This window comes from Choloepus didactylus, chromosome 3 (genome assembly GCF_015220235.1).
Source record: "Choloepus didactylus isolate mChoDid1 chromosome 3, mChoDid1.pri, whole genome shotgun sequence".
In the NCBI taxonomy this organism is placed as follows: Eukaryota; Metazoa; Chordata; class Mammalia; order Pilosa; family Megalonychidae; genus Choloepus; species Choloepus didactylus.
Genome location: NC_051309.1, coordinates 81,216,823 through 81,244,822, shown reverse-complemented (window position 1 = coordinate 81,244,822; position 28,000 = coordinate 81,216,823). Strand labels below are relative to the sequence as shown.

General features: G+C 38.5%; 2 protein-coding genes across 3 annotated transcripts in view; one reads left to right on the top strand and one right to left on the bottom strand.

Annotated features, from left to right (window-relative positions):
* Positions 1-28,000, top strand: part of SCARB2 (scavenger receptor class B member 2) — a 91,461-nt gene that overhangs the window by 39,792 nt on the left and 23,669 nt on the right. For both annotated transcript variants that reach the window (XR_005215889.1, XM_037830017.1), the window contains exons 3-6: positions 10,665-10,812; positions 11,850-12,038; positions 19,645-19,736; positions 26,849-26,968. Coding sequence is in view for 1 of the 2 variants with exons in the window: in XM_037830017.1 (XP_037685945.1) it covers positions 10,665-10,812; positions 11,850-12,038; positions 19,645-19,736; positions 26,849-26,968 (549 nt within the window). In the remaining variant the exon portion in view is untranslated. The remainder of the gene's footprint in view (positions 1-10,664; positions 10,813-11,849; positions 12,039-19,644; positions 19,737-26,848; positions 26,969-28,000) is intronic.
* Positions 22,837-23,332, bottom strand: LOC119529540 (10 kDa heat shock protein, mitochondrial). Its single transcript, XM_037830018.1, has one exon. It carries the CDS (start codon positions 23,254-23,256, stop codon positions 22,948-22,950), a length of 309 nt encoding a protein of 102 aa, XP_037685946.1. The 5' UTR covers positions 23,257-23,332; the 3' UTR covers positions 22,837-22,947.

The window sequence follows — 28,000 nt, the reverse complement described above, 5'->3', positions numbered from 1 at the left end:
AGTAGGTGTATCGTTGATTTCTCAGGGTTTTCTAGATATAAGATCATATCATCTGCAAACAATGACAGTTTTACTTCTTCTTTTCCAATTTGGATGCCTTTTATTTCTTTGTCTTGCCGGATTGCCCTGGCTAGCACTTCCAGCACAATGTTGAATAACAGTGGTGACAGCGGGCATCCTTGTCTTGTTCCTGATCTTAGAGGGAAGGCTTTCAGTCTCTCACCATTGAGTACTATGCTGGCTGTGGGTTTTTCATATATGCTCTTTATCATGTTGAGGAAGTTTCCTTCAATTCCTACCTTTTGAAGTGTTTTTAACAAAAAGGGATGTTGGATTTTGTCAAATGCTTTTTCAGCATCTATTGAGATGATCAATTGATTTTTCCCTTTCGAGTTTTTAATGTGTTGTAATACATTGATTGTTTTTCTTATGTTGAACCATCCTTGCATGCCTGGAATGAACCCCACTTGGTCATGGTGTATGATTTTTTTAATGTGTCTTTGGATTCGATTTGCAAGTATTTTGTTGAGGATTTTTGCATCTATATTCATTAGGGAGATTGGCCGGTAGTTTTCCTTTTTTGTAGCATCTTTGCCTGGTTTTGGTATTAGATTGATGTTAGCTTCATAAAATGAGTTAGGTAGTGTTCCATTTTCTTCAATGTTTTGAAAGAGTTTGAGTAAGATTGGTGTCAGTTCTTTCTGGAAAGTTTGGTAGAATTCCCCTGTGAAGCCATCTGGCCCTGGGCATTTATTTGTGGGAAGATTTTTGATGACTGATTGGATCTCTTTGCTTGTGATGGGTTGGTTGAGGTCTTCTATTTCTTCTCTGGTCAGTCTAGGTTGTTCATATGTTTCCAGGAAATTGTCCATTTCTTCTACATTATCCAGTTTGTTGCCATACAGTTGTTCATAATATCCTCTTATAATTTTTTTAATTTCTTCAGGATCTGCAGTTATGTCACCTTTTTCATTCATTATTTTGTTTATATGGGTCTTCTCTCTTTTTGATTTTGTCAGTCTAGCTAGGGGCTTGTCAGTCTTGTTGATCTTCTCAAAGAACCAACTTTTGGTGATATTTATCCTTTCTATTGTTTTTTTGTTCTCTATGTCATTTATTTCTGCTTTAATCCTTGTTATTTCTTTTCTTGTACTTGGTTTAGGATTGGTTTGCTGTTCATTTTCTAGCTTCTTCAGTTGATCCATTAGTTCTTGGATTTTGGCTCTTTCTTCCTTTTTAATATATGCGTTTAGTGCTATAAATTTCCCCCTTAGCACTGCTTTTGCTGCATCCCATAGGTTTTGGTATGTTGTGTTCTCGTTTTCATTCGTCTCTATATATTTAGCAATTTCTCTTGCTATTTCTTCTTTAACCCACTGATTGTTTAGGAGTGTGTTGTTTAACCTCCAGGTATTTGTGAATTTTCTAAGTCTCTGATGGTTATTGACTTCTAATTGTATTCCATTGTGGTCAGAGAATGTGCTTTGAATAATTTCAATCTTTTTAAATTTATTGAGGCTTGTTTTATGTCCCAGCATATGATCTATTCTGGAGAAAGTTCCATGAGCACTAGAAAAGTATGTGTATCCTGGTGATTTGGGATGTAATGTCCTGTAGATGTCTGTTAAATCTAATTCATTTATCAGATTGTTTAGGTTTTCAATTTCCTTATTGGTCTTCTGTCTGGTTGATCTATCTATAGGAGAGAGTGATGTGTTGAAGTCTCCCACAATTATTGTGGAAACATCAATTGCTTCCTTTAGTTTTCCCAATGTTTCTCTCATGTATTTTGTGGCACCTTGATTGGGTGCATAGACATTTACGATTGTTATTTCTTCTTGCTGAATTGCCCCTTTTATTAGTATGTAGTGGCCTTCTTTGTCTCTCAAAACATCCCTGCATTTGAAGTCTATTTTATCTGAGATTAATATTGCTACACCTGCTTTCTTTTGGCTGTAGCTTGCATGAAATATTTTTTCCATCCTTTCACTTTCAGTTTCTTTGTGTCCCTGTGTCTAAGATGAGTCTCTTGTATGCAACATATTGATGGTTCATTTTTTTTGATCCATTCTGCGAATCTATATCTTTTAATTGGGGAGTTTAATCCATTTACATTCAACGTTAAAACCGTGAAGGCATTTCTTGAATCGGCCATCTTATCCTTTGGATTATGTTTGCCATATTTTTCCCTCTCTCTATTAATATCCTTTATTGTACCCATACCGAATCTCTTTAGTACTGAACCTTTCTCCAAGTCTCTCTGTCCTGTCTTTGTTTCTCTGTCTGTAGGGCTCCCTTTAGTATCTCCAGTAGGGCAGGTCTCTTGTTAGCAAATTCTCTCAGCATTTGTTTGTCTGTGAAAAATTTAAGCTCTCCCTCAAGTTTGAAGGAGAGCTTTGCTGGATAAAGTATTCTTGGCTGGAAATTCCTCTCACTCAGAATTTTAAATATATCGTGCCACTGCCTTCTCGCCTCCATGGTGGCTGCTGAGTAGTCACTAGTTAGTCTTATGCTGTTTCCTTTGTATGTGGTGAATTGCTTTTCTCTTGCTGCTTTCAGAACTTGCTCCTTCTCTTCTATGTTTGACAGTGTGATCAGTATATGTCTCGGAGTGGGTTTTTTTGGATTTATTCTATTTGGAGTTCGCTGAGCATTTATGATTTGTGTATTTATGTTGTTTAGAAGATTTGGGAAGTTTTCCCCAACAATTTCTTTGAATACTCTTCCTAGACCTTTACCCTTTTCTTCCCCTTCTGGGACACCAAAGAGTCTTATATTCGGACGTTTCATATTATCTATCATATCCCTGAGGTCCATTTCGAGTTTTTCAATTTTTTTCCCCATTCTTTCTTTTATGCTTTCATTTTCCATTCTGTCATCTTCCAGGTCACTGATTCGTTGTTCAACTTCCTCTAGTCTTGTATTATGAGTGTCCAGAATCTTTTTAATTTGGTCAACAGTTTCTTTAATTTCCATAAGATCATCCATTTTTTTATTTAGTCTTGCAATGTCTTCTTTATGCTCTTCTAGGGTCTTCTTGATTTCCTTCATATCCTGTACTATGGTCTCATTGTTCATCTTTAGTTCTTTGAGTAGCTGCTCTAGGTGTGTCTCTTCTGGTCTTTTGATTTGGGTGTTTGGGCTTGGGTTATCCATATCGTCTGGTTTTTTCATATGCTTTATAATTTTCTGTTGTTTTTGGCCTCGTGGCATTTGCTGAACTTGATAGGGTTCTTTTAGGGTTTGTAGACCAGTTGAAGTCCTTATCTCTAATTTATCAGATCTACAGCTTCGTGGAGTACACTTTCTCTAACTAACCAGCAGGTGGCGTCCACGAGCCACCTGTTCTCCACAAGCCAGATCTCCCCTGCTTAGCCTTTTTGGTGAGTGGGGGAGTGAGTCTTGTGGGGCCCAATTGGTGTACCAAGCTTGCGTGTGTAGTTGGTGTTGCCTGCCCTGTATGTGGGGCGTGTTTCTGGGCAGTCGGGGAGGGGGGGTGGCCCTAACAATCAAATCTCCCTGATGATCCTAGAGTTTTAAAGCTACTGCAGTAGTCTAATCCTTCAGTTCAGTCCTGCCACAGTTTGTCTCTGCCACTGACCCACAAGTCTTTGGTATTGGCGTATGGCTCCTGAGACTTGCAAGTGGGTCCCTCTTCCAGGCTGTGCACCCCGGGTCCTCTGTTGAGGGATGACTGTGCTATGTCACAGGTGAGTGCCGTCCCCCCAGGGCAGTTCTGGGCTGCTGGGCTGTGTTGGGAGGCTCCCAGTCTGCTCAAATGATGGCTGAATGGGGATCTGTTAATTCACACTGCTCCCCCTTCCCAGCTCTGGGACATTCAGCTGAGGTTGCAGGGAAGGCTAATGTCCACGCCCAGTTTTGTGGTGTTTGCCTGTTATTTGAAGCACTTCCGTCACACTGGGTTGTCTGGGGCAGCTCTGGGCTATGGGGCTGGCAATGGGCAGGAGTGTTTCCTGTCCACCAGGATGGTGGCTGTGAGCGGACACCCCCCTTTTCTTGGGAAGTTGTGTTGTTTAGTGAATTTTCTCAGCCACTGGATTATTGCCTTTTGTCTCAGAGCTCTCTTAGTTCTGCTCTTGACTTGACGTGCCCAAATTTCAATTCTTTGAAGCTTTCTGTATTGAGCTTCTTAGAGTAATTGTTTTAGAAAAAGCAAAAAGGATTTAAAAACAAAACAAAACAAAAAAAAAACGGCCCTCCTCAGAGATCTAATGGGTTATTGAAATGCTAATAGACAAAGCAACCAGGGCCATTAAGGAAAGGTGCACAGGGCAGAGAGATCAGCCTTGCTTCGGGATTTGCATATGCGCCTCAAGGCCTGATCTCCGCCCTTCCCCTTTCTGTGTTCACCAGAACTCCAAAAATCCTCTGCTTTTATTTTGGAGTTTTTCGTGTTGTTTTTTTTCTATGCCTGTCTCCTCTCTGCTGGGCTGGCTGCTCTCAGAGTCTCTGGTGTCTGGTCTCAGTCTATCTATGGTTGGAGTTTGAATCAGTAGAATGAGTTTCCGATAAGAGCAGCCACTGCAATTCTCCCTTCTCCTTCCTGGAGCTGACAGCCCCTCCTCCCCCGGGACTGAGCCTGGCAGGGAGGGGCGCGGGTCCCCTGGCCGCAAAAACTTACAGATTTCGCTGATCTCAGCAGTTCCACGTTTTCATGAGTGTCGTATGAAGTATGCCCAAAGACAGATTGCTCTGTGGTGTCCAGTCCACGCAGTTCCTGGCTTTTTACCTACTTTCCTGGAGGAGTAACTAAAACATACAGCTCACCAGTCTGCCATCTTGCCCCGCCTCCCATTTATTTTTAAATAGTTGGTCATAGTTGAGACTGCACAAGAAAAACAGAACATTCCAGTGCCAGTTCTCTTCCAATCTAGTTAGCTGAGGTGTGGGGAGAAGGGCCTTGGGGAAGAGGATGGAGAGGGCATGAGGCCAATCTCTCTGTTAGTATGATTGGTCTGGTGGTGGGAAAATCTCTGAAATGGGGGGAAGGACCAAGGCAGGCTGTGAAGGGCCTGATTAATCTGACACACGAACAAACTGTGCTTCACAGTGGTATTTCCCCCAAACTTCCACGTTTTGTGGTGAGTTCAGATGTTAATGCTCATTTTGTCTTTTGATTGCCACATGGACTGAATGTTTTCCTCATGTTTGTGAACCAATTGTGTTTGCCAACTTTGAGGTCTTATTCTTTGCCCATTAACTGACTAGGTTCTGGTATGTTCATGCCATTTTGTGAACTGTTTATATAATAATGATGTTAAACATTTGTCACATTTGTGGCAATTATTTGCCTTTTTAATTTTTCAAATTTATGTGTAAAGTGTATTCTTTTATGAACTTTTCTGTCATTTTTGAACTTAAAATCTGCTCCTTTCAGAGTTTTGATATACAAGTCTATTTTCTTATAGTTTTATTTTTTTCACATTTAAGTTTCTAATTGGCAAAGGTAAGAACTTTGTTTATACTTTCAAATTCTATCCTCTTAGCCCCTTGATTCTTAATTCAACTTTGAGCCAAACTGTATGAATATTTTTTAAATCAAAGAGATAATAGAAAACTCAGAATACCGTGGTTATTTCTATTATTATGAGAGAATGCTTATCCCTTTTCTAAACCTGACTCATTTTCTTTGATAGCACCATTTAGATTAGTAGCTCAAAATATATTTGTTTTCTTAACATAGAAACAAAAGTCTCTGTAGTTTTTAAAAATCCTTGAACTGCTCAAAAGTAAGAAACTATAGAAAAAGAATCCTCAACCCTTTTTATCCTGCACAAAGGTTGTGACCCATGACTTAAATGCATGTGGCAGTACCAGGTGAATCGCCTGTGCAAGCCCTTTTGGTTCAGAGGACAGCCTACCGGACAGAGAGAATATTTCATTTCTTGCACACCCCAACATATGCGAGCCAAGGCTTTCCCCTACAGTCCTCTCATGGCATCTTTCAGGGTCCTGCGTTGGCTCTAAGTTTTCAGTCCTCGGTTAGCTGACAAGACAGTGATAATGGGAAGTGGTAATGGAAAGTCAGCGCCCTGCCTTGGGCTCTCCCCACGCTCCACCCTTTCTTCCCGGGCGTCTCGTCGCGCTCGTTTCCATGTCAACGCGTTTCTTCAGCCCAGCCTCGCCGTGTTTTGCGGCCGCTCTTTCTAACGCATCTGGGTAGTGCCATCCTCCGCGACAATCACAGCTTTCTCACCGTCGGCCCCGGAGACGCTCCCGTGCTTGCACGCCGTGCAGCCTGCCCCGGCTCCCGCTCTCCGCTTCCCTTTGTCTGGAAGGCTCCCTTCACCCTTCCCCCCCGGGTTCTGCTTGCAGAACCCACTTGGACGGGCTGCCGGTGTGACGCTTTCCTCCGACTCGCGTTCCAGTGGCCACCCCTGGCTTCTCCGTGTGTTCCGCGGGCCCTTTGCGGTCACCCAGCGCAGCACTAACCACGAGTGAGGTAGCTGATTAAATGACGGTGTCCGGTGCTCGCCTGTGAATTGTCTGAGGGCAGCCAGAGTGCCTTACCGTCTTTCCAAGCCCTTCCACAAGCTGTTAATAGCAAATGCTTTCTAAGCACTTACTTTGTGCCAGATAATGTTAGGAGTGTTTCATATGGATTAACACTTTTAATTCTCACAACAGCCCAATGAGGTATGTGCATTGTTATCTCCATTTTACAGATGAGGAAACTAAGGCACAGAGGCAATAAATAATTTGTCCTTAGTGACAGAGCTAGTAACTGATGAAGCCAGGACACAATTCAAAGCCTGGCAGTCAATTGTCAACCCACCTTTTATGCAATGTGCTCAGTCATCTCTTATGTTAATTATCAACACAGAACAATTGGACGAATTAATAAAGGAACAGAAATGACTGAAAGATAAGGTTATATGATAATATTCCATGCATCAAATTTATCCAACATCTCTGAGGAATTAGATATTGCACAAGTTCCTTTTGATTTCCAGTTTTTATCTTAGGCCATTGTTTGCCGTCTATGATGTTGAGGTTTTGTTCTGTTTAAACATTCAAGAGTTTAAAATTTCTGTTTAAAAAAGTACCCCTTTTTTTATGTAACAAAAACTATTGTAAATAAAATATTTTTAAAATCAATAACGCACCATCCTGCCAGATTAAATACATAGCACAAAACTCAACTTTTTCTTAATAACTGGGACCATCACTGTGATTAACAAATGTTATACTGCAATCTGACATGATGATGTCCTGGAGGCATTCAACGTCAGCTGTAATTTACGGGCATCTTCCATAAGGACTTTCAAATATGGTCCTTAATTAATTGCCTAGACCCAAAATTTGCCTTGATTTTTTTTTAACTCTTCGTTGGTCTTCTCTGATACTTTAAGACAATGATCGGTCACTTCTTGCTCTCAGTCTGTTGTTCAGAACTCCTTGCTTGTAGTTGGATTATGTTTTGATCAGCTGTGGGGGAGATTTAGGTAACCAGGCTTATTACTATTGCTAATAAAACCCCTTCTTCACATCCTGTGGCCTCCCTCGCATTGCCAGAGTGGGAGAGGAAACATTTTGGGTGTTCTCTGACTATCCTATGTTGTTTTGAGAGGAAGGCCCCTCGTGGTGCCTCCAGTTCTCCTTGTCTCTGCAGAATGGGAGGCCACTTCTCACAGCTGGGCGGCACTGCCTTCCTTCAGTGAGACCCCCTCCGTAAAGGCCACGTGTCAGCTGTGACTTGGGGAGGTTGGTGGCAGAGCCCAGGTTGCTGAGGGAAGCCATGTGTTATCTATGAGTGACCTGCCATGGTCAGCCTGTCGAAGAATTAAATTTGTTGAGGTTTGGGAAACCCTGGCTTTTAACTCCTGAAGTTGATTGAGAAACCAAGTCAGGTTACAAGACATAGCAATTGGCATTTCTGTGTTCAGTTTTCCTTTAAAATGTAAGGGTCTTACAGGGCAGATAATAAAGAAAATTTTTTAAAAGACTCAGTAAACACAAACTAAGTAAACCCTAGGTTTAGAATTATTCAGGCCTCTAGAGTCACGAGGCCTCTAAAGCCTTGGCAAGGTTATTGATTTTCTACTTCAGTGAGAAAACTTTTGGCAAAGTTGACCCCTGGCTTCTGGACCTATTAGAATCCCAGCACTTGGTTCCCTGACTAGGCTTTCTTTGAGTGCACATTAGTGTTCACCTTTTGATTACTTCTCCTTCTGGTCCTTAGTGGTTAGCTAGGCCACCTTGGGACCCTAAGCACTATTATAAACAGCTACAGGTAGAGAAGTCTTTCCTCCTTATCTTGACTGCAGGGAGGCTTTGGAGTAAGGGAAGTAATTCAGGAACGGAATATGTGCCTTACTGCAGGCATCCACCTTTCCTGAGGCAGGGATTTGGCTTTGAAATGTCTTCTTCTCCATCTTCTAACAAATCATGTTTTTAAAAAGTTGTGGTAAAATATATATGACATAAAATTTGGCATTTTAACCATTTTAAGCATACAGTTCAGTTGCATTGATTGCATTCATAATGTTGTGTCACCCTCACCACCATCTATTACCAAAATTTTTCATCACTTCAAACAGAAACTCTGTACCAATTAAGCAATAACTCCCCCCTTCCGCTATTCCCAGCCCGTGATAACCTCTAGTCTACTTACTGCTTTATGAATTTGAATTTTCTTATTCTAGTTATTTCATTTAAGTGGAATTATCCAATATCTGTCCTTTTGTGTCTGGCTTATTTCACTCAACAGGATGTTTTTGAGGTTAATCCATGTTGTTGCATGTCAGAACTTCATTCCTTTTTATGGCCAAATAATATTCCATAGCATGTATATACTGCATTTTGTTTATCCATTCATTACTTGATGGACACTCAGATTGTTTCAATTTGACTGTTACGAGTAATGTTGCTGTGAATGTTGACTCACAGTTACCTGTTAGAACTAATCACATTTGAATTAACTTCTCTGTAGATGCAAGGAAAACTGATGTGAAGTCAATCAGAAGACAGGATTCTAAACTGGTTCTGATACTATGTGTTTAGTCATGGACTAGTTACCTTAGCTGACTCTCAGTTTTCTCATTTATACAAAGAAAAGGTTTTGGTGTGTCTATCAGTAGTCTCCAGTTACAGGCAAGAGAAACAACCTCTGGCTAATTTAAGTGGAAAGGGAATTTATTTGAAGGATTTGGAGTGGGTTACAGAATCAAAGGAAGAGGCTTGGAAGAAAGGGGTAGAGTCCAGGGCAGCTTTAAAGATCCAAGCCGCAGGAGCTTATTGATCATCACATCATTTGTGCTCCCATGTGTTTTTCATCTTGAGGCACTCTGCATGGGATTGAAAGGCCCAGGTAAGAGGAAGTGGTTGAGTTCAGTTCCCACATCACTCCTTGATTGATGGTCCCACCACAGCTGCACTCAGTGGAGGAGAGGAAAGGGAATCAGGGGCTGTTACCAGAAGCAAGGGGAATGGATGCATAGCAACTAAAAGTGTACTGCAAATGCCTTCTAACCACTAATTGTGTAAATATTTTAACACAACCGCCTCTATCAGATTTTTTATGTACTTCTCTCTCCTGAACTGGAAGGGTATGCAATTATGTAGGTTTGATTTTTGTTAGAAGCCTGCACCGATTTCACTCCACAGACAGTAAGGCTCTTTTATCAGAGGCCATCAGCTACAGAAGGTAGAGCACTACACTCCAATTAGAAGACTTGGGTTCAAGTTCTGACTCTCCTACTGCCCATCTGTGCCCTGTGACGTTATTTGTGAAGGTGGGGTAGTAATATTTGCTCCCTCCCTACTACAGGCTTGTTGTAAGGATTAAATGAAACAAAATGAAGAGCTATTCAAGTGTCAAATATTATTATTGTGTATAGCTTGGTGCTTGGTCCTATAGAAGTTACAAAGAAACACTTATTTTTATGCATCTATTTGTAGGCATTTAAGAAACACTTATTTTTATGCATCTATATGTAGTCATTTATTGTTTGCTTTTCTACTTTTATTTTAAAACTAGAAAGGATTTAAGAGGTATAAAGAGGTGTAATATACAAGTCTCTGCCATTAGCTTGCTTATGTTAGCTACCTCTCTCTGGCTTACTTACCTTAACTACCTGGGGCTGCAAGATAATACCTTCACAATTTAAATAATGTCATTAAGCAGTTTTTAACTAAGTGCCAAAGAAATGGTACAGACAGCAAGCTCTAGGGATCTTCAGGGATAGGAAGAATCCCCTTGTGCTGTGGTCAGGAAAGGTTTAGGGAGGAGGTGGGATGTCTAGCCCCCTAATGCCCTTTCTATCCCATGTCTGAATATAGAAAGATAATGTGAGTCACATATGAAATTTTAAGTTCTCTAGAAGCCACGTTTAAAAAAAAACTAAAAAGAAACAGGTGAAATTAATTTTAAAAATATATTTTATTTTATCCAATGTATCTAAAATAGTATTTCAACATGTAATCAATCAGTCTTCTAAAGGTTAGCCTATTTACAATGGATTCACACACACCGGTGTGGATTAAAATTAAGAACATGTGTTTGTTGGGGTACCTAATTCAACCTACCATCTGGTTATATTTAGAATATTATATTTAAAATACCTTCAATTCTGAAAGAAAGGAAAAGTCTTACATGTTAAAGTGGTGCCTGTTTTCAAACAAAACCCTTCTCTTTCTTTTAGAGAGATCAGAAGCAAAGGAAATATTCAATTTGGGGATAATGGAACAGTAGTATCTGCTGTTAGCAACAAGGCCTATGTTTTTGAACGAGCTCTTTCTGTTGGAGACCCTAAAATTGACTTGCTTAGAACAATAAATATTCCTGTATTGGTAAGTAGGCATTTTAATATCATTATTGTGGATTTTAGAAGAAAGGAAAAAGCTAAGCTTAAGGCTATTCTGGTTTCACACTTAGAAGCTATTAAATTATGTTAAAAATAAACATATATAAAAAGAAAACTGCATTTTCCCTTCCCTTCTTTAAAGTACATCTTAGATTTTTTTTAAGGTCTATCAAACAAGGTCTTTTCAAATTAAGACAAAATGCGACTTTTCACAATCTCTTGCTGCATGTTCAAGACCAGCACTTGTAAAAACAAATGTCCCTAGGAATTTTTGATAGCCAATAATTTTTAAAATATTTATTTGCCCCTTGTTTTAATTCAGAAACTCTAACAATAGAATTTGCATGCCAGTTCTTAGTTCAGATTTTTATCTTGGATTTTAAATTCTCAAGCTATGTATTGATTTTCCACCCCTTTCCAAATAGCAGAGCCTGGGCTGTTGATTAAAGCCTACTTTGATTAATTGGGCTCTGTTTATAACCGAACTACCATCTAATAATAGCGTCTACACCACACAACTTGAGACCCAGGAAACTTTCTTATTTCTTATTCACCTACAACACCACCTTCTGAGGTTCCCACCCTAACTCCTAGGTGACTGCTGCTAATGCGTCTGGACCCAGGACCTGGAGGGTATTAGAACTAGTCTGTGAGGTGCCCTCCTACCCGGCGGTGGAGGGTTTATGAGGGCCCAGTCTCTGGCCTTGCTCAGAGGAAGGTGGTGCCACCTAGTGGCCAAAGATGCCAATGTGTTTACAAGAGCTCTTCCCCCTTTGCGATATCACATATGGGCTCAGGAAAGCCAGGAACTGCAGATGCTAAAATCACACTTACAAAATGTAATACTGAGAAAAGACAACATCTTAAGGGTCAGAGGTGCTCGCTGACTTAGTTTTCAGTTCTTTAATCTCAACACTTACATTTAAGTTTCCAGCCACCTTTGCTGAAGGGGTTGTAGAAGAAAGTGGGGTGGCTGTGCTTTGGAGGGGACCACTGCTCACTGAATTTTCCTTTGCTCCTCAGACTGCCATGGAATGGGCCCAGACCTACCACATCGGCATGTTCATCAAGGCCATGTTGAAAGCCTATCCGCAGAAGCTGTTTGTGACTCACACCGTCCACGAGTTGCTCTGGGGCTACAAAGATGAGATCTTATCCCTTATCAGCACTTTAAGACCAGACATCTCTCCCTATTTTGGATTGTTCTATGGGGTAATTTGCTTTTCCTTTCCAGAGCCTCTTTGTTCTGCTGAGATGGGGTACCCCAAACCAGATGTCATCTTAATGCTGGTTTTCTTTTAGGAGAAGACCAAAATTGCCAGGAGCTCCCGATAGCTTATAGACTATGTGAAAAATAAGAGAGTGTTTTAGTGGGTAAAAAAACCCAACTTGAGAAAAATGAATAGTTGGGAGGTTATAAAAGACAAGCTTGACCTCAAAAAGAAAGTGTTAGATTTGGGGTAGAATCTGAGATTCTGCAGAATTTTCTCATCTTTAAATTTGTAGTTATTTTCCAGCTCTGCCTATTCAAGAATCGTACTCTTATCATATAATCCCATAGCATTTCAACTTCTCTATGGCAAGTGACTCCTTAGAAGTTGTTCAGATAAAATTGTAAACAAATACTATCTATGTGAGAGGAGGGGGTTCTAGGAGTTGGGTCCCTGGGTGGGGAGATTAGATAGATGTTCCCTGAAAGGTCCTGTCTCACAGGAACACAGCTTTCCAGAAGAAGGACCTATTTCTTGTTAAGCTGTGTTTAGACCTTCCTTCTAGAAATATCTTCAGAAGAGCCTCCTACAGAGAGGTACAAGGTTTCCCTCAAGACCCTTTTGATCCCATGGCTTCCATCTGTCTGCCAAGTAGATCCTGTTCCTAATACGTCATTATTTCTCAGTTAATTTTCATTGTATGGTTTGTGCTTTTGTTTTCATATCATTGAACTTATCAGAATTACAACTAATATCCCTATATATCTTTTAAAAACGTAACCTACATTTACAGACTGGTGAAGAAATTGGCATTTCTCCTTTCTCAAGGCAAGGATGTGTTGCTTTGTTTTCTTTCTCTGCTCTTGCCCTTTTCCTATCCTTGCAATCACCACTCTATCTCTATAAGATCCCATTAGTGAAAACCCCTGTAACATTTCTTAGTTAGGTAAGTACTTTGAATGGATTTCCTACATCTGAGAAAAAGCATGACGCTTAGATTCAGAGGATCTAGATTTAAGTTCTGTCTTTTTCACTTAGTAACTATGGGACTTTTCTGAACCTCAGTTTCATCATTGTTTAAGTCAAGACTACACATACTCATACTTCAAAGGTGGTTGTGAAGAATTGGGAAGACCATAAAGCACTTTGCAAAATATAAAATGCAACACAAATTTAAGGAACCACTGTTATTTTTCTCCTAACAGGCTCAAAAACTGATCCTGCATTAATATGAGTGACTGGTATACGTTTCCATTTTGGAGTCAAATAAACTCTGTAGTGTTGTTGGTAAAAGATAGTGTCATCTTTGTCCAGTTTTTTATCTGCTTGTTAGCCCGTGGCACAAAAGTTCACCCTTGTGCCATCACTCATTCAAAGACAAAATACGCTGCGGGGTTATGGCCTGATTCTGCAGATCCTTAACTGCATCTTCACTGGCACCCACTGCTTCTGCACCCATCCAAGCCCAGTCTCTAATCTTTCCTCAGTCCTACTGACATTCTGCCAACCTTCCCCTCTGATACACTAGGTCTGTATGTCTGTTCCACCTGGTTCCCTGCACATTGTGATAAAGAAAGAAAACTTTAAGTTTACATGATGGGATACATTTCCTTCAAAGACTTTAACAATAAAACATCCAAACGATAGGAAGACAGAGTGTAGAAATGAATAGGATGATGGGGATATATAGAGAATTGGCACAGAGCCCCTTAGAAAAAGGGACCTGGCTAAATACCAGATGCTCTTATTGTCATATTGCAATGCCAATCAGTGTAATCTATACCCATTGATTATAGAGTGCCTCTATTCCCCTTGGCATAAGAGTTCTAGCACCTCTCACCGAGTGTGGATTCTTAAGATGTATAAAAGTAGAGTTGTAAAGTATTTTTGAGAGGTCACCCAGTCCAGCCAAGCCTCCTGGTAGAATGGATTATGTTTAAATTATGCCAGTCATATAAATGTTGTACCGTCTTATTCTCCGATCTCTATATGAAAGACTTCTCAACCTCCCTCGGTAATAGGTTTCTTGTATTCAACCCACATCCCTACTTCAATAACACAAAACCCATTCATTCCTGCTTGTCCTCAGATAACAAAAGTTCTAGCAAGTGACAGGGAAGCATTCATATTAAGCATTTGACTCTTGTGCAGAAAACAGCACAAAGAGGGAGAAACTTTTTTGAGTTACTCTGAAACATTTAAATGCTTAACCACTTAGCTTAGCTTACATTTAAGCAGAGGACTTCAAGAATCGACATATATATGCATTTTTAAAAATTTGTGGTTCAGCATTTTTTTTTCTGCAGGGTATTGGAATTTACCCCTAAATTGTTGTTGTGTTTGCATTGCTATTCTTAAAGAGGGGTCCTTACCCATATCTTAAAGTCATGTAAAATTTCATATGTGGAACATAACATGGTTATTATGTTTGTGGACTATGTTGACACATGCCACAGCTGGTGTAATAATGTTTAGTGAAAGAAGAAGAACCCCCAATGAGACAAAAAAAAAAAGACGAGAAGACAATTCACAAAGGGTATGAACGTTTTATACCCTGCATATAATTTTCCCTAATATTATCTTACATTAGTATGATACATTTGTTACAATTACTGAACCAATATTAATAAGTTATTGTTAATTAAAGTCCCATGCTTTATTCAGATTTCCTTAGTTTTCCCTAATTTTCTTTATCTGTTCCAGGAGTCCAGCCGGTATGCCACATATCATTTAGTTGTCATGTCTCCTGAGGTTCCTCTTGGCTATGACATTTTCTGACTTCCCGTGTTTTTGATGACCTTGACAGCTTTTAGTACTGGTCAGCTATATTGTAGGATGTTACACTGTTGGAACTTTTTATTTTGAAATTCTTTCAAACTTATAGGACCAGTTACAAAAATAATACAAATCCCATACACAGAGTTCCAATGCACCTCTACCCCTCACTGCAGATTCCCAGATCCACCGATTTTAACATTTTGCCACTTTTGCCATCTCTCTCTCTCTTTCTTTCTCTCTCCCCTTCCTTCCTTCCTTCCTTCCTTCCTTCCTTCCTTCCTTCCCTCTCTCTCTCTCCCCTTCCTTCCTCCCTGCTTCCTTCCTATCCATTTTGAACACTTGAGTGTAGTTGCATATATCATACTCTCGAACACAATACTGCCATGCACATTTCCTAAGAACAAGGATATTCACTTATGTAACCACCTTGATTGCAGTTATCAAGTTCAAGAAATTTAATATTGCTATCAATCTTACAGTCTATATTCCCATTTTTTTCATATGTCCCAATAATATTCCTTTTGAACCTTTTCTTCTCCCATATAAGATCCTGTCCAGCATCACATATTACATTTAATTGTGATTGCTTCTTTAGTTTTTTTTTTTTTTTTTAGTTGTGAGAACATATACAGAACATAAACTTTCCCATCTCAACCACTCCCAAGCATATTTTTCAATGGGATTAATCACATTCACAGCATTGCTGTACCCTCACCACCTTCAATTACTAAAACTTTCTCATGTCCCCAAACAGAAACCCTATACTCACTAGGCATTAACTCCCTATTCCCCTTAACCCCCATCTCTGGCAACCTGCACTCTACTTTTTTTTTTTTTTTAACTTTATTTATTAAAAAAAATACAGAAAAGAAGCCATTTCAAACAAAACAAAACAAAACAAAGGAATAAGAAAAACAAATATACTAAAATAACTACATTGCTTCCAATATGCTCCTACCATACCCCAAGAAAATTAACAAACCATATTCATTCCTGAGCATTCCCTCTACTTTCTGTCTCTATGAGCTTGCATACTCTCTGATACTTTCTTTGTAGTTACCATGGGGCTTAAATTTAATATACTAAATCTCATTTACTTTGATACCAACTTAACTACAATAGTGTACACAAACTATGTTCCTCTTCCCCCACTTTATGTAGTTCTTGTCACAAATTACAAGTCTAAAGCCACTGATTTATCATTACATCTTACGCATTTGTCTTTTAGATCCTGTAGGAAGTAAAAAGTAGAGTTATAAACCCAAAATATAATAGTGCTGGTATTCATATTTACCCATTTCTTTACCATCACTGGTGATCTTTATTTCTTCATGCAGCTTTGATCTATCGTCCATTGTCCTTTCCTTTCAACCTGTGGAAATCTCTTTAGCATTTCTTGTAGGGCCAGACTAGAGGTGATAAACTCTCTCAGATTTTGTTATCTGGGAATATCTTAATCTCTCCCTCTGTTTTTGAAAGACCATTATGCTGGATATAGAATTCTTGACTGGCAATTCCTTGCTTTCAGTAGTTTAAATATGTCATCTCACTGCCTTCTTGCCTCTGGTTTCTGATGAGAAATTGGCCTTTAATCTTACTGAAGCTCCTTTGTACATGACACATTGCTTCTTTCTTGCAGCTTACAGATTTCTCTCTTTATTTCTGGCATTTGATCTTTTGATTATGTTATATTGCAATGTGGGTCTATTTGGGTTTATCCTGTTTGGGGTTCATTGAGCATTTTGGATGTGTCCTCTACTAGGATTTGCCTGATATTTTTCTGTCAACATGATTTATGATCTTGATCAATGGTGGGCAGACATAATGATAGACATTCCTATTCAACAAGGAAGAAAATGGAAGGAAAAAAAGAGTCACTAATCCCAAGCAATTTTGACATCCAGCTGGGAAAACTGCATTAGGTTTCAAGGCTGGAAATAATCCTCTGTGGCTTGTGACTCCCACAGCTTCAACCTCTGGACCCACAGCTCTGCCCTAAGAATCATCTTACATTTTTCATGTAGGATATTTGCAGCTGATTTTTATCAGCCTGTTTCCTACCTGTAGATTTTTGGGATTTCAGCAGCCTCATTTCATTTTGTTCTCTCTGTCTCTTTTAATTTAAGCTGTTACTGTTTCTGCTGGTTTAACATTCTCCTGGATTATCTTCGGGATTCACTGCATTAGTCAAGCAGCTCCTTCACAGATCTTTCCTGGCTAATCCCATTTCTATTTTTGGCTTCTACTGAGATGGCTGAGGGGATCTATGAATCACACACCCAATCTCTTGAGAGCCCTCTGCATCTGAATACTCTGAGCTTTTAATCCTTCTGAGGGACTAGGAAAAGGTTATTCAGGCATGCCCTTGGTTTTCTGTCCAGAGTGTGCGTTCCTTAATGTTAGTGTCTTTTGCAATCTGGATAGGCTAAGAATTTCCCAAGTCATCAAGTCCTGGTTCCTTTATGCTTAACAGTCCTTCCCTCAATTTATCCCTTTCCTCTCACGTTTTACTATAAGCAACAACAACCCAGACCATGCCTTTAACATTTTGCATGTTAATCTCCTTAGCTACATATCTAAGTTCATTGCTTACAAGTTCTGCTTCTCACAATACTGCAGGAACAGAATTCAGCTAAGCCTTCTGCCATTGCATAAGAAGGATCCTCGTTCCTCCAGTTCCAATAGCATGTTCGTCATTTCCTACTGAGTCCTCACCAGCAGTGCCTTTGATGTCCATATTTCTACCAACACTCTGTTTATGATAATTTGGGTATTCTCTAAGGTGATGTAGGTTTTCTCTACCATATTACTCACTTCCCTCTGAGCCCTCCCTGGCAGAGTCTTTAACATACGTATTTCTACCAGTAGCCTTCAGGGAAATCTAGGCTTCTTCTGTCATGCCTCAAATTCTTCCAGCCTCTTCACATTACCTAGTTCCAAAGCCACTTCCAAACTTCTAGGTAGTTGTTACAGTAGCACTCTACATTCAGGTACCAAAATCTGTTTTAGTTTTCTATTGCTGCTATAATGAATTACCAGAAACTTAGCGGCTTAAAACAACTCATATTTATTATCTTACAGTTCTAGAAATGTATTGGAAAGACTGAATTCCTTTTGGAGGCTCTAGAGAATCCATTTCCTTGCCCTTTACAGCTCCTAGAAGCTGCCTCAAATCCTTGGCTTGTGGCCTCTTCCTCCATCTTCAAAGTCAGCACCGTAGCATCTTCAAATCTCTCTCTCTCTCTCTGGCCTCTGCTTCTGTTGTCACATCTCCTTCTCTGATTTAGACCCCCGCTACCTCTTTCCCTTATAAGCACCCTGTGATTACACTGGGCCCAACTGGATAATCCAGGATAGTCTCCCCATCCCGATATCCTTAATTTAATCACATCTGCAAAGTACATTTTGCCATGAAAGATAACATATTCACAAATTCCAGAGGTTAGGTTGTGTATATCTTTGTGGGGCTGTTATTTTGTCTGCCACACCATGTTATAGGGTTGTTTTGAGGATTTCATGAGATTTTTGATGCAAAAATTTTAGAACAGTACCAGGAATATTGTAATACAGAATAATTGTTAGCTCCTATTACTTTATTATTATGGAGGAAGTAATACCCATGTTATTTGCCAGGAATCATAGCTCCATCTCCAAATAAAGAAGCTGTAAGAACATATAGAGTGCCTTTATGTGTTCTTTAGAAGTGTAACTTGGAAAGAATATACAACTAAAGAAACCTTAATTGAAAATGGGACTGTATTAAAGCCATTTTCCAGTATAGCCATAGATCAATCATGTATAATCAGGTCCAAGGCCTGGGTTTATACTTTTTAAATTTGAGATACACAGTTCACATACCATACAATTCACTGTTTAAAAATGAAGTCATTTTTTTTAAGTATATGCACAAGGCTGTGCAACTATCACCATTAATTCCAGAACATTTGCATCATCACTCCCAAAAGAAACTCATGCCCATTAGCAGGCACTCTCCAATACACCACACCCCACTCCATCCCTGGGCAATCACTGATCTTCTTTCTCTATGGATTTGCCCCTTCTGGACATTTCATATAAATGGAATCATACAGTATTTGGCCTTTTGTCTGTGAATTCTTTCACTTGCTGTAATGTTTTCAAGGCTCATCCACATTGCAGCATGTATCAATATGCCATTCCTTTTTATTATCAAATAATATTACATTGTATGGCTACACCACATTTTGTTTATCCGTTCATCAGTTGATGGACATTTTGGTTGTTTCCACTTTGGAGCTGTTATGAATAATGCTGCTGTGAACATCACGTACAAGTTTTCGTTTCTCTTGGGTATATATCTAGGAGTGGAACTTCTTGGTCATATGTTAACTCTATTTTTAGCAATTTGAGGGACTGTTTTCCACAGTGGCTGCACCCTTTTACATGCCCACCAGCCGTGTATGAGGGTTCCAATTCTCCACACCCTCTCAACACTTGTTGCCCTTCTTTTTGATTATAGCCATCCTAGTGAGTCTGAAGTGTTCTCTCATTGCCATTTTGATTTGCATTTCCCTAATGACTAATGATGTTGGGCATCTTTTCATGTACTTATTGGCCATTTGTATATCTTCTTTGGAGAAATTCAAGTCCTTTCCCCATTTTTAGTTGGGTTATTGGGCTTTTTAAAAACCGTAAAGTAGCATATGGTTAATATGGTGTTTAATGAAATATTTACTCTGTTCTGTTGTCCTGGTCCAGTCTCATGTAGCAAGTAGGCCCAACTAGGACAGTTTCATTAAGAAGATTAAATTTATTAGCTACTTAACCTATCATATTCACTTAATTTTCAGAAAAATGGGACTAATGATGGAGATTATGTTTTTCTAACTGGAGAAGATAATTACCTTAATTTTACAAAGATTTTGGAGTGGAATGGAAAAACGTAAGTTTTATCAGTATAATTATTCTTTCAAATTTTATTTAAGCCAAGTGTTCACTTCTGCATTGCTTCAAAATAAATTTTTAGTGTTGTCAGTTTTGGATGAAAATCCTATAAATATGTAAAATATTTTTACAATAATTATTTTATATATCAAGATTGGGGTAATGGCACTTTACCATTAAATTTTAATTTTTGATATGTGGATTTTTTATTTGTAGTTGGTCAGGCATGAATTACAAGGCAGTGAAAAGTCTCACTCCTGCTTAGTCATCAGGGAGTGAGTTGTAGCTATAGCATTTGTTGTTTGTGTGTTGGGGGTAAGGGTTCTCTTTTTTCTTTAACTTAGTGGTTATGGGAATTTGGTGTGTTTTTCTTTAATGATAAAATATGTTTGAGTACAGTGTTATAGCATTTCAAAAATATTTTTTATTTTATATTTTTATGTGTAATTTATAAACAAGCTACTTCTAAAAAGGGTATGAGGCAGTTTACAAAACTACATTATGATCAATGGATTATATACTTTGGATGATTGTATGGTATGTGAATAAATCTGAATAAAAAATTAAAAAAAAACTACATGTAAAACAAAGTGATTTTTTTAAAGTCAGATAAATTAGAAACTTTGAAGCAAAAAAGAGGCTAATTCTTCAGGGCCTCTAAGAGGAGTTCTGTTCTAGAACATTAAATTTACTTCTAAGCTTTTCAACAATCCACAAAAATGGGAAGCCCATTGAGCGTTGTGGTTGTTATTGCCTATAGCATTTCACGAAAAATAGACTGCATTGTGGCTTCAAAATTTTCTAGAATCTTTTATAAAAGAAATTTGGGTTAATGTAATGAAAAATTTCCACATCATTTTCATATATAATATAAAACTATTTCACAGAGGCATTTCTAGTATTCATGAAATAATTTGACAGAAAGCTTAGCTAATATCAGTGCTTCTTTCTGCTGACCTGAGTAGATGCAAAGATATATTCTAGAAAGCCTGGGAAAGTAATGGTTAATTTATCCCTTAAACATTCCCAAATATCAGTTGTCTGGCTGGTAAACAGACCAAGAGAGCCCATCTCCAAGAAATATTAAGGGAAAAAAGTCAGGGCGCTGAACAGCAAGGCTAGTATGCTACCTTTTATTATTATTATTATTTTTTTTTAAAAAAAGCATGTCTACACATATACATACAAGTAAACACACACAGAGTACAATGTGGAAAGGGGAAAGTAACTTCATAGTGGCAAGATCTGGCAAACACTCCCTCTCATGTGACCAAGATTAATAAATGTTAAGTCATATTGACAGCATTTATTGTTGAGATGATGGTGGGTTGAAAATGGCTCTTTTCCTCTGTGGTTTTCCTCCCAGAAACCCTTAACCCCAGTTTAACCATGAGAAAAACATCAGCCAAATCCCAAACGAGGGACATTTTACCAAATACCATCAGCACTCCTCACAACTGTCAAGGTTAAGGAAAACAAAGAAAATATGATAAACTGTTACAGCTTAGAGGGGCCTAAGGAGGTATGGCAATTAAATGTAATGTAGTATTCTGGATGGGATCCTGGAACAGATAAAGGACATAAGGGAAAAAATTAGGAAATCTGAATAAAGTAAGGACTTTACTTGATTACAATCTCTCAGTGTTAGTTCATTAGTTGTGACAAATATAAAGTACTTACTATAGTAAGATGAAATGTGAATAATAGGGACACTGGGTCTGGAATATACAGGAACTCTCTATTATTTTTGCAATATTTCTGTAAATTTAAAACTACCTAAAAGCAAACATTAAATTTTAGAAAGCATATATATGTATATATTATATATATATATACACACACACATAAACATACATTTACACACACAAATATATAATACTCTGAAATAACTTACAAAAAACTGACAACAGTATTACTTCTGGAAGTTGATGACTGAGGTACAGGGCTGGGAGGAAAACTTACTTGTAAACAAGATATAGCTGGATTTGGTTTAAATCCAGTCTTTTTTTTTTTTTTTTTTTTTGTATTTTCCAGTCTTTTAATGGGAGACTTTAATCCTTCTATATAAAATGTAACTACTGATATGTTTGTAATATGCTTGCTGCTATATTATTTGATATATTTGGATTTATTTCTACCATCTCATTTTTTCTTTCTCTGTTTTTTTCTCTTTCTTTCCTGCTTTCTATTAGATAGATAAAATTTTCTGTATTCCCCCACTACAAGCTAATTTATTCCTTTTGTTCCTTTAGATATTTATGATTCACATTTAACAACAATTTTTCCTAACAAAATCTAAAGCTATATGTTGTCCCTATTCTCCTTCCAAACAAGACAATAACTTACCCATCTTAACACACATATACATACCTTCTTTGTTATTGTTGTCTATTACTTATTTCACCTTATTAGGAAACTACATATAAATAAAAAGGTCACTATTTCTATAGTAAGTATTAATTAAATTAACCAATATATTTTATTAATTCATTTATTTTTTCCTCTTCATACCTTCCCCCTGGGTTTACTTTTCTTCTTGCTTAAGATTATCCATTGGTCTAGTGGTTCTTAAGCAGGGACAGTTTTGTCGCCAAGGGACATTCAGCAATGTCTGGAGATAATTTTGATTGTCACAATTGGGGGATGGTATGATGTCTATTGGGTAGAGGCCAGGGATGCTGCTAAACATCCTATACTGCACAGGACATCCCCCAAATTACAAAGAATTACCAGGACTAAAATGTTAATAGGTTGAGAAACCCTGTATTAGTAGGTCTTTCAGTAAGGATCTATGAGTGGTAAACTCAGTTAGTCTTTGTATATTTTTAAATATATTAATTTTACTCTCACTTTTGAATAATTTTAGTTGGGTGTAGAATTCTAGATTTACAGTTCAACATGATGAAGATATTTCATTGACTTTTGGCATCTGTCTTTTTCCTTGATCTGCAATTTTACTACAATGTATCCAGCTTTGAAATTATCTTTATTTATTCTGTTTGGCCCTTGGGACATACTTTCTTTTTTTTTTTTTTTTTTTCATTTACATATTTTTATTTGGAAATGTTTATATCAGTACAGTGAAATTAAATTTTAGAGACACTGGGTTATCAGTTTATTATAAAAGACATGGAAATTATTTACATCACAGAAGATTTCAGAACTTCAGGGGAATGGGCAGCTTCACATGATGCCATTTCAAGAATATTTCACTCTATATACTTCCCAAGAATGTCACTATCTCTAAATAAGAAATACTCCTTTTCTTCTAGAACTACTTTGGTGCCTCCATATTCTGGGAGAAGAACTTTATCTCCAACTTTCACGCTAACTGGTTCAATCTGTCCACCCTTTCCTTTAGCTCCCGATCCAACAGCTAATACTGTTGCTTGCAAAACTTTTCCTTGAGATTTTTCTGGAAGCATAATGCCTCCTTTAGTTACAGTTTCGGCTGCACTCCTTTCAACCAATACTCGATCAAAGAGGGGAAGAAACTTTCTAAACGCCTGTCCTGCCATGGCTCCGGTTGCCGTAACTCGTGCTCTGCTCTCGCGTTACCACCACCGCAAGGACTGAAATCGCTTAGACCCTGGCACTCGGGACATACTTTCAATTCAAGGCCTTATGTGTTTCTTAAATTTTGGAAAACTTTCAGCCACTGTCTCTTCAACTACTGCTTCTCAGTGTTAAGGCTGAACACAGACTCTGAAAAACAAAGTACAGAAGTTTGTTGTGCAAAATAGCACACGTGCGGAGCAGAACTAAAAGAAAGTTGCTGCTCAAGGGGCTGGGTTGGGGGACGCAGTTGATAAAGGGAAGATGTGGGGGGTTGGAAATAGGGAGATGAAGAGGGACGAGGAAGACATGAGTTGCGAGGGAAGTGGGGGCTACGTGAACTGCAAGGTGAGCATGAGTTGCCCGGAGTAAACTGTGCTTAGGTCACAGTCTTTTGATTAGCAACCCCCATAAGGAGGACATCTGTGCAAGCCTGTGGCTATCTGGTGAAGATAAGCAGACTTGCTGACATCAGCTTGACTATTATTTACAGTCCCTCTTTTCTACCAGGGGCGGAGGTTTCTGTCAGCATCAAAGGGGATCCTTGGCGTGCCAGCCTGCTTCGGTTGCTTTTTGTTTCTTCTTTGTAGTTTTCCTGAGTGAAAATAGGAGTCTAAGCAAATTAAGATGATTAGTAAAACTATTTACCATTCTAACTTTACATCAGATATTTGTCCTATTCTTTTTTTTTTTTTTTTTCTAAAACTCCTATTCAACATTTATTGGAGCCAGCCTTACAATCTATTCTCTGTATGTCCTAATTGCTCCTTTAGTTATCTTTTTGCCTTTCTCAGAAGATATTTTATAACTTCCTCAGAACTGTTGTTCAATTCACCAATTCTGTCTTCAAGTTTCTACTCTCTAGTTTCATCCCTATATTGAGTTTTTTTAGAAACTCTTTTTTTCATTTCCAAGATTTCTATTTTTCCTTTTTTATATCTCCCTATTCTTGATTTATTCTCTCCTGTTTATTATTTTTTTTTTTATAATACCTCATTCTTTTTAAAGGATGTTATTCTTTTGTTTGTCTTTGAGGATACTAAACAACATATTTATTTAAAGTATTAGCCAGATTGTTCTATTATTTTAATTTCTTCTATAGTGAATTCATCTTCTCATGTTGATTTTGTTTCCTATCTCTTAACATACATTTTCTTTATTTATAATTTGCAGAATTATTTTGGTTGGGAAGTCAATCTGTATCTTTGTGGATGTCAGTCTGTCTATCTGTCTATCCATCCTCTCACAGTTGCCTCCATGTAGCCCACCCTGGAGCCCTCAGTCCAGAACCAATATTCATGGGTGGGCTTCCTACCTCCCACAGATTCAGCCACAGTCTGCAGGCAGCTTGGCTCAGGTTTGGGTTGTGAGGCTGACTGTGTCTTCCTGTCTCCCTAGCCATTCAGTTTTGTACATGTTTAACACCAGGCAACAGGTAGAAGTTGCTTTCTTTGGCCTTTCTTTTTTTTAATGCAATTTTATTGAGATATATTCACATACCATATAATCCATCCAAAGTATACAATCATTGGCTCACAGTATCACCATATAGTTGTGCCTTTATCACCACAATCAATATTAGAACTTTTTCATTACTCCCCCCTAAAAAATAATAAAAAATAAAAATAAATAAAAAATAATAATAAAGAATGTGCCAAACATTCCAACCCTTATTCCCCGCCCCCCCCATATTATTTATATATTTTGTCTTTATTTTATTACTCATCTGCCCATATGCTGGATTCAGGCAGTGTCAGTCACAAGGTTTTCACAATCATACAGTCACATGATAAAAGCTATATAGTTGTACAGTCATCATCAAGAATCAAAGCTACTGCATCACAGTTCAACAGTTTCAGGTATTTCCTTCTAGCTATTCTAATACATCAGAAACTTAAAGGAGTTAAGTATTGCATAAGAATAACCTCCAGAATGACCTCTCGACTCTATTTGATATCTTGAAAGCTCTTAGCCACTGAAACTTTATTTTGTTACATTTCTTTTCCCTCTTTTGGTCAAGAAGGATTTCTCAATCCCACAATGCCAAGGCGAGGCTCATTCCTGGGAGTCATGTCCCACGTAGTGGGGAGGGCAGAGTTGGCTTAGAGATACAGGCCACATCTGAGCAACAAAAGAGGTTCTCTGGGGATGACTCTTAGGCATAGTTATAAATGTCTTTGATCTTTCTTGATGAACATGAATCCCTGCCCTGACTTCAAGCCCTTGGTGGACAACTTTTAGTCCTTGTTACCCTTAGGAGTTGAGCTTGCATTTCTTTCTCCTTGCCTCCAGCTCTGTAGCCCAGTGGGCCAGTAGCTTTAGCTCTGTTCACCACTTTGCATTTATGACCTTTTTATTACCTAGGGAAATATTTGTGTTTGAGTATGGTGTAGTCCTTTTAAATCATCACCTTTTGTATTTTATCAGCCACTGCTCTGTGTTTCTACTTGAGAGAGGCCCTCCATTCATATACTTAGAATTTGGGAAGATTACTAATTGTTGCCTGTCCTTTTGTTTCTTTTGCATTTTTGCACCATTGTCCAAAAAATTAATTGAAAAAATCTTCTCTCTCAACTGTGTTTTTATTAAGTATGAAGTCAATTCAAAACTGAGCTTTCTTGTGGTCTGAGAAAAGTCTTCCGTTGTGTTTGGAACAGAGGGTTGTTCCTAGGGAAGACGGAGTTGATGCTCTGTCCTGAATATTAAACAGCCGAACATATTTATCCAGAATTCATGTCTGTGGGTTAGCCATGGACAAGGTTATTATTAATGCTAAATTGAATCACTGCTTTAAATAAATTTATATTTCTTATCCTCTGGGTAGACTACACATTGTTTTTGGAGAAAGGTGTTCTGGTTTGCTAATGCTGCTGTTATGCAAAATACCAGAAAAGGATTGGCTTTTATAAAGGTGATTTATTTTGTTACAAAGTTATAGTCTTAAGACCATAAAGTGTTCAACGTAAGGCATCAACAATAGTGTACCTTCATTGAAGTATGGCTGATGGCATCTGAAAACCTCTGTTAACTGGGAAGGCATGTGGCTGGCATCTGCTCTCCCAGTTTGTGTTTAAAAATGACATTCTCCAAAGTGTCAGCTTTCAATAACCATCTTCAAAATGTCTCTGTAAGCTGCAGCAGAAAGCTCCTGCTGTCTGAGCTCTTATATAAGGCCCATGCTGAATGGGTGGGGCCACACCTCCATGGAAATAATCTAATCAAAGGTATTACCCACAGATGGGTGGGTCACATCTCCATGGAAACAACCTAATCCAAAGATTCCAACTTAATCAACATTAATTAATGTCTGCCTTCACAAGATTACATCAAAGAGCGTGGAGTTTTGGGGGACATAATACATCTAAAATGGCACAAAAGGGAAGAGGGATTTCTGGCTTTCATCTGTCAAAATTGATTTGGGTGTTGGAGATACTTTTCTCCCTCTTGATCCAATCCCTAACTGAGAGCTTCCTTCGGTCTGTGTGTGAAGATGATACTATGGGTAGCCAGCTCCCAATTTTATGAACTTGACCCTTTCTGTACTTGTTATTGCAGGTCACTTAACTGGTGGACAACAGAGAAGTGCAATATGATTAATGGGACAGATGGAGATTCTTTTCACCCATTAATAACCAAAGATGAAGTCCTTTATGTCTTTCCGTCTGATTTTTGCAGGTGAGAATTTTTTTTTTTTTTGTACTGATTTTTTTTTATTTGGTAGTCAATGCTGTTTTCAAAAACATTTTTTTTTCAGATTTGATTAGCCTTTCATAAGCCAATCATTTTTTTTATTAAATTCAGTTTTATTGAAATACATTCACACACCATATAGTCATCCATGATATACAATCCACTGTCCGCAGTATGATAACATAGTTATGCGTTCATCACCACAATCTATCTCTGAACATTTTCCTTACATCAGAAAGAACCAGAACAAGAATAAAAAATAAAAGTGAAAAAAAAACACCCAAATCATCCCCCCATCCCACCCCATTTGTCCTTTAGTTTTTATCCCCATTCCTCCACTCATCCATACACTAGATAAAGGGGGTGTGATCCACAAGGTCTTCACAATCACACTGTCACCCCTTGTAATCTACATTATTATATAATTGTCTTCAGGAGTCCAGACTGCTGGGTTGGAGTTTGGTAGTTTCAGGTATTTACTTCTAGCTATTCCAATACATTAAAGCCTAAGAGGTGTTATCTATATAGTGCATAAGAATGTCCACCAGAGTGACCTCTTGACTCCATTTGGAATCTCTCAGCCACTGAAACCATTTTGTCTCATTTTGCATCCCCCTTTTGGTCTAGAAGATACTCTCAGTCCCACGATGCTGGGTCCACATTCATCCCCGGGAGTCATACTCTGCGTTGCCAGGGAGATTTACACCCCTGGGAGTTGGGTCCCACGTAGGGGGGAGGGCAGCGAGTTCACCTGTCGAGATGGCTCAGTTAGAGAGAGAGAGGGCCACATCTGAGCAACAAAGAGGCACTCAGGGGGAGACTCTTAGGCACCATTACATACAACTTCAGACTCTCCTTTGTGGTAATGAGCTTCATAAGGGCAAGTCCCATGCTCGAGGGCTCAGCACATCAAACTGCCAGTTCCAATGTTTGTGACAACATATGCTAGGGGATCAGTATCTCAAAGTTTAGAGATAGGCCTTACAATTCAGGGATAGAGTTAACTGCTGTAAGAGC